The following is a 6,959-nucleotide window of genomic DNA, read 5'->3' on the forward strand; positions in this document are numbered from 1 at the left end:
AGCAGTCCTTCATTATAAGTGCCTGGGGGAGGGCCAGGCCTCCCCAGAGCGTCTGGTGGAAACAAGAGAAGAGCCCTGGAAGCAGGTGCCTGGGAGGTGGGTGAAGCATCCGAACCACTCTCCTCGTGGCTGCTGGGGGCCCTGGTGGTCCCCTGCCTTCGGGGATGAGGTTCCTGGGTGTCACCCAGTTTCCTTAAGGAAACGGAGGCTTAGGAGCCTGGGAGAGGAATAATCGGCATCTTCCAGTTTTTGTTTTGTTGGGGTACTGGGAATGGAACTCCGGGCTTCCTGCACGTTAGGTAAGCTCTCTGCCACTGAGCCACACACCGGGCATTCTGGGTCTCTCTGGCCAGCCCAGGCCTGCACCCTTTTTCCACATCCAAACAAGGACTCCAGCAGCCTGGATCCATTTTCATGCGGTATTCCCTGGCCTTGTTGTGTGGTGTTCCCGCCCAGCACAATCGCGAGCTCCTGGCCTCTTGCAACTTCCTCCCTCACATCAGTCGGCCCAGTGCTTTGGTCCTCTGGGTGGCCCATACCTTTGGTCTCCATCCAACTTCCCTGGCAAGCAGGCCCGGAGCCTCAAACACGTCGGCTCACTCCCACTTGGCGCCTTTCCCCATCACCAGCTTTAGGGCTCTTCTACCAGGGTCCAGGGCTCCCGCCACGCCCTGACCTCGCCGTCTTTTCATCCACTGTTGCATCCAACAGCTTCGCTCCTGAGAGAGCCCGGCTCTGAATTCCCGACGTTCAGTTCCCCCTGAACCCTAAGACGTGCCCAACCCAGGGGTTGGCAGCGTTGCGATGCCGCTGTGCCCGGCGCACTCGGAAATAGCCTCCCCACCCCAACCCCCACCCCGCGACCCAAGCAGACAGGTGGGGCAGGCTGCAGACCCCGCCCATTGGCGCAGGCGCAAGGGTGGCGCACCGCGGCCGCCGGTTCCCAAGCCAACGGATCAACAGGTCCAACTCCGAGGAGGAGTCCGTGGACACTAAGAACCTGCGCCTGCCTCTCGTCATGTGTGCTGCCGAGGTGGACCGCCACGTAGCCCAGAGATACCTGATCAAGCGGAGGCTTGGGAAGGGGGTGAGTTCAGGGACGCCCCGTCATCCGACGAGCACTGCAGTCACCTGGTGGCCTGGTCAGCCCCCCAAGGTCTAGTTCTTCCGACACTGGATGCTGGCTCCTGGGCTCGCGTCTTGCTTCCTCCGAGGCTCCTATACCCCATACGGAAATGGGGCAGCACTCAGGGACCTCGCCCTGGAAGGCAGGTGACTGACTGCCAGGGTCCCCACTTTGCAGGAGGAGTCGCATTGGTGCTCCAGGTTGCGAGAGGAGTGGCATTGGTGCTCCACCCACACACCCCTACCTTTTTGAGTTCTCATAGGTTGTTCTGGGGAAGCCTGGCCCATTTCAGTTTCTGAGGGTGAAGGGCTGCTCCCAGCACGGCTCAGGAGCACACAAACCAGGCTCGGGAAGTCTGAGTAAGGGGGTTCACAGAATGAGAGCAGGAACTGTGTGTGAGTTCAGGTGCATTGGTGACTGTAATTGGGTCTGAGTATATGGGGCTGTGTGTGTGAATGTGTGTGGTTCTGTGGGTGTGTTCTGTGTACACTGGAGGGGAACAAGCACACAGCCATCGCAAAGGCCCCGAAGCAAAAAAAGCCCTGCTTGGCTCTTGGAGACACACTACATTTCTATGCATGGAACCAGGAGGAGATGGGATAGGGTGGTAGTGATGGGTCCCATTGTGTGGAAGGGATCTAGGGCACCTTCAAGACTTTGGCTTTTATTTTAATCGACGAACTGTAGCAGCTGTTTGGAAGAGTCATTTTTACAAAGCTCACCCTGTGGACTCTGGTGAGGCTTGGTGGTGGTGATGGGTCGGGAGTGGCAGAGAAAGTAGATAGCCAACCCGCAAGAGATGCCAGAAGCATGGGCCAGTGCCCAGCAGAGATGGAAGGGAAGGACGTCATCAGGCCCTGGATACATTCTGAAGGTCAAGTCAATAGGATTTGCTAAGCAGATGGCATTGGGGGGGGGCGGTGTAGAGAGAATCAGAATGTGCTGGAGGGGTCAAAGGTCATTCCAGAGACAGCCGGCTTCAGGTCCTGCCCAGTAGTACCCACTTGTGGCTTCATGTCCTGGTAGGGACCTCTCCAGTTCTCACCCTTTTTTCCCCTCTCCAGAAGATGCTGCCGTCATTGGCTCTGCCACCCAGGACTTGCCACACTCTGACCCCTTCCAGGATTTAGAGCTGGATAGGACAGCCTGGCTGGCTGGCTGGCTGGTGTGCGTGTGTGTGTGTGTGTGTGTGTGTGTGTGTGTGTGTATAGCAGGACACCCCTGTGTTCAGCAAGCTGACCCTGTGTTCCCCCAGGCCTATGGCATTGTGTGGAAGGCAGTGGATCGGAGGACCGGTGATGTAGTGGCCATCAAGAAAATCTTTGATGCCTTTAGGGACCAGACAGATGCTCAGGTCAGTGAGCGGTGAGGGAGTATGGGGAGGTATGGGGAGCTGTGGGAGGGGCCCGTCACAGCAGGCTTCCTGGCGTTTCTGGGTCAGCCTGCTGCCTATTTCTGTTTCTTACAGAGAACCTTCAGGGAAGTCATGCTTCTCCAGGTAAGGGGCCCAGGCCACCCGGCCACGTCCCTTCCCTGGGTGCAGGTCCCCACGGACAAGGGAGAAGCTGGCCCCACTGACCCAGAGCACAGTCTTGGCTTCGCAGCAGCAACAGTCTGTCTTCCCAGGAGTTTGGGAACCACCCCAACATCATCCGCCTACTTGATGTGATCCCAGCACAGAATGACAGGGATATTTACCTGGTGTTTGAGTCCATGGGTGAGTGAGGCCTTGGCCAGACCCCAGCCCTACTTAAGGGACCTGGCTCCCTTCTTCTGTTCCTCTGATGCCTGGCCCATACTGTACCTGTCACTCTCATCTGTCCCCTGAACCTGAGCACAAAGCTGGTGAGGTCTGACCTTCCAAGATTGGCAGTGACCCCTCTCCCCTTACCCTGCCTGCCCTGGCCTGGAGGTGACGCCCCCACTTCGTCCCTTCTGCACGGGATTCTTGCTTTGCCCTCACTTGCGATGTTCTCCTTTTTTCCACTCCGTTTGTAAAACAAGAGCATGAAGTAGGATGAAAATAATTCCATAGGCCGTTCTGGCTGTATTGACAGTAAAGACAGATTCGATGGCCGGGTAGCCAGGCAGAGAGAGCCCAGGATGGGCTGAGGGCTGGTGCAGGCTCGAAGTGGTACAGACCTGCACTCTTCACCCTCCAGACTGACCTGCGTCTCCTTCCCCGGCTCCTGCCCCTTCCCAGACACCGACCTGAATGCAGTCATCCAGAAGGGCAAACTCCTGGAGGACATCCACAAGCGTTGCATCTTTTACCAGCTCCTGAGGGCCACCAAGTTTATCCACTCAGGGCGTGTCATCCACCGGGACCAGAAGGTTGGGTCCACACCGTGCCCACAGGTCCCTTGGCTCCACTGTGCTCCCGGCCCACTGGGTCTCAAGAAGCCCGTTCCTCTCTCCAGCCAGCCAACGTTCTGCTGGATGCTGCTTGCCGGGTGAAACTCTGTGACTTTGGCCTGGCCCGCTCCCTGAGTGACCTCCCGGAGGGGCCTGAGGGCCAGGCCCTGACAGAGTATGTGGCCACACGCTGGTACCGAGCTCCAGAGGTTCTTCTGTCCTCCCGATGGTAACAGCTGGAGACCCAATCTCCCTCCTCCCTTCAGGTCCCATAGGGTACCCTGTAGCCTGGTCCCGCCTGGGCCCACCTGAATACTCACCGCCCGGTCCCTGCACTCCCGTTCTGCCTCCGCCTCTGCTCCCTGCCCTTGCACATCCCCCTTCCTGCTCCAGGTACACCCCTGGGGTGGACATGTGGAGCCTGGGCTGCATATTAGGAGAGATGCTTCGGGGGCAGCCCCTGTTTCCCGGCACATCGACTTTCCACCAGCTGGAGCTGATCCTGGAGACCATTCCGTTGCCCTCCACGGAGGGTGAGCCTGCACACAGTGAGGTCCCAACCTCGGCAGCCTGTCCCCTAGGCACAGGGTGATGAAAGTCAGAGGGCACAGCTGTGGAGACGCTGTACCACATCTCCCCAGTACCGTGCACAGGAGAGAGTTTACTTGACCCAGGGAAACTGGAAAGGGCCCTGTGGAGGGAGGGCCCAGGAGCCGCTGCTGGGACTGGAGCAGACAGACTTGGCCACAGGGACTGTGCAAGCCAAACACGGACAGGAAGGGGCTGAACAAGAGTGAAGTGTCCGTCCGTGCTGCTTGCTGAGATCAGCGGTTGTGGAGAGGGACATGGCAGGAGGGAGACACCTTTGAACGCCCCCGCAGGGTGCCGCTGTCCCCCCCAGCAAGTTCCTGCCTTTTGGGTTGGTGTGACCCCAGCATCCTCTATGTGAGCATGCTCAGAGTGTGTGCTTTCCGGGTAAGGCACAGCTCTGGGCACTCACCTGGACCATGTGGCTGGCTTTTAGGGGTTTGAGCCCTTCTAGACCACCGACTCTGTGAGAGGCTGTTTATTATCCATGTGGCCAGAAGGGTTGGCTGCCCCCCTCCCCCAGCCCTGCCCAGCCTGCCTGCTTCATACCTCTTGTCTTCCACCCACTCACAGAGCTCCAGGCCCTTGGCTCAGACTACAGTGCTTTGATTCTGCAGAACCTTGGGTCCAAGTGAGTGGATCCCTTAGGTGTGGGGGAGGGGTGGCAGGTCGCGGGAGGGGGCCGCCATCTTGCAAGCTGGCACAGGGGCCAGTTTGTAGCGGTGCAGAGCTGCGAGCTCAGCCCCATGCTCTTAAAGCTTAGTTACGGGGGGGGGCGCGGGGCGGCGGGGAGGGGAATACAGGAGACTGGCAAGAAAAAGAGAAAAGAAAAACAAGACCCATCCCCCAGAAATGAGACCACCCAGCCTTAGAAAAGGGGAGAGCGTCCCACTGAGCGGGGGGATGAGGGAATGGAGAGGTGACCGCCTCGGGAAGGGGACGCGAAGAGTGGGGTTTACACAAGCAGAGGTCAGGCCACAGACAGAAGGTGCCACGGGTGGGGCCCTAGCGAGGAGACGACAGGCGGCTGCCCGCAGGCCACGGCAGACGCTGGACGCCCTCCTGCCGCCAGACACCCCCCCAGAAGCCCTGGACCTCCTCAAGCGACTCTTGGCGTTCGCTCCGGACAAGAGGCTTAGCGCTGAGCAGGCGCTGCAACACCCCTACGTGCAGAGGTGAAGAGCAGGGGTGGGAGCCCGAGTGGCTTGCTCTCCTGCAACTTGTGTCCCGTCACTCCTGCATCCGTCTTCCTGGCCCCGCAGATTCCATTGCCCGGACCGCGAGTGGACACGGGGATCCGACGTGCGGCTCCCGGTGCACGAAGGGGACCAGCTCTCTGCACCGGAGTATCGCAACCGCCTGTACCAGGTGCCGGGACTCCCATCGTCCGCTCTCCACGGGGCACCCTCGAAGCCTCTTATCGCAGCGACCTCCCAGTGCCGTCCGGCCCCTCTGAGCGCCCCTCCAATCCCGCAGATGATCCTGGAGCGGAGGGGAACAGCCGCAGCCCTGGAGAGGAAGGCCTGGGGGGTGCGGCCTCGCGGGCAGAGCTCAGGGTGTCCCCCGCCCGGGCTCAATCCCTCAAGCCCGGAGTCCTCCCCCAGGTCCCCGCGGAGACGCCTGCGCGGAAACGGGGACCCAGACCTCAGAGTAGCCCTGGTCATAACCCTGAGCACGTGGGTGAGCTTTGCCTGTCTCCCACGCACCCCTGGCCCCTTCTCTGTAAGGCCACCAACGTGCGCGGCGGGACCTAACTCCGGGGGGTTGCTCTTATGACCCCACAGAAGTTCCCAGGCAGAGCTCAGACCCCCTGTTCCAACTTCCGCCCCCAAGCAGGGGGGAAAGGCCACCAGGGGCCACAGCGGAGCCACCCTCGGCACCCTCAGGGGTAAGTCGAGGTTGGGTGGGCACGGAAGAGCCTCTTGCAGTACCTTTCCGTGACCCCGTGGCGCACCCCTTCCAGGTGAAGACAAACCTCAGGGTGGTGGCGCCCTCCCTGACTTCACAGGCCGCGGCTCAGGCGGCCAATCAGGCCCTGATCCGCAGTGACCCGGCCCGGGGCGGTGGGCCGAGGGCGGCCGGCGCGCGACGGGTGAGCCCGGCCCTTCCCAGCTCCCTCCAGTGCGGTTCGTACCCCCCAGAGCCCTGCTCCACTCCTCTCCCTCCTGAACAAGACCCTCGCCTGCGTGCAGGTCCCTTCCCGCCTGCCCCGGGAGGCCCCGGAACCCCGACCCGGCCGAAGGATGTTTGGCACCTCGGCCTCGCAGGGGGCCCAGGGCGCAGCCAGAGCTGCGCTTGGCGGCTACTCCCAGGCCTATGGGACCGTGTGCCGCTCGGCGCTGGGCCGCCTGCCCCTGCTCCCCGGACCGCGTGCGTGAGCCGCCCACCCGCCTCCTCCTCGCGGCAACCTGGCGCTGTTCCCCAGCCCCCAGCGCATCTCCCTCCTTTGTCCATATGCATTCGAGTTCCGGGAGGGTTCTCTGAGCCTCTCTCCCCTAAGGGGGAGTAGATGGCGGTTTCCACTCCACCCCCAACAATTTCTTCCAATAAAGTCATATTTTTTGCCAGCCCAGCTAAGCCATCTTCTCACCCCACTACCCTCCGAGGGCTCCCTTCCTAGGTCCCAAACAGTCTTCCAGAGTGCTCCATATCCGAATCCTGTGCTCAGCACACAGTTGAAGGGCCATGTCTGCTCTCTCAGAGGCCTCTGCCCACTCAGCCTAGCCCTCTGGGACAAGGACTGTGGACCCATTCCCCACCGGGAGAGAGGAGTGTGCAGCACTTCTCTGGGCCCGAGGCTCTCGCTACCCTTTTGTCGGTGACTGCCACCTGCGCTCGAACCACGCAGTGACACTCCTGGTTTGTCTCCGGGTCTTGATAAAAAGGGCAG

General features: G+C 60.9%; 1 protein-coding gene across 1 annotated transcript; it reads left to right on the top strand.

Moving 5' to 3' along the window:
- Positions 1-890: 890 nt before the first annotated feature.
- On the top strand, positions 891-6,641 carry Mapk15 (mitogen-activated protein kinase 15). Its single transcript, XM_037197579.1, is given in 15 exon segments — positions 891-1,087; positions 2,382-2,480; positions 2,595-2,624; positions 2,753-2,843; positions 3,330-3,460; positions 3,547-3,710; positions 3,875-4,014; positions 4,643-4,700; positions 5,107-5,244; positions 5,332-5,437; positions 5,546-5,561; positions 5,564-5,749; positions 5,854-5,957; positions 6,033-6,161; positions 6,262-6,641. Coding segments are annotated over 15 exon segments (1,647 nt in total). The 5' UTR covers positions 891-1,018; the 3' UTR covers positions 6,448-6,641.
- Positions 6,642-6,959: the final 318 nt, after the last annotated feature.

The sequence above is a fragment of the Peromyscus leucopus genome, chromosome 20, assembly GCF_004664715.2.
Source record: "Peromyscus leucopus breed LL Stock chromosome 20, UCI_PerLeu_2.1, whole genome shotgun sequence".
NCBI lineage: Eukaryota > Metazoa > Chordata > Mammalia > Rodentia > Cricetidae > Peromyscus > Peromyscus leucopus.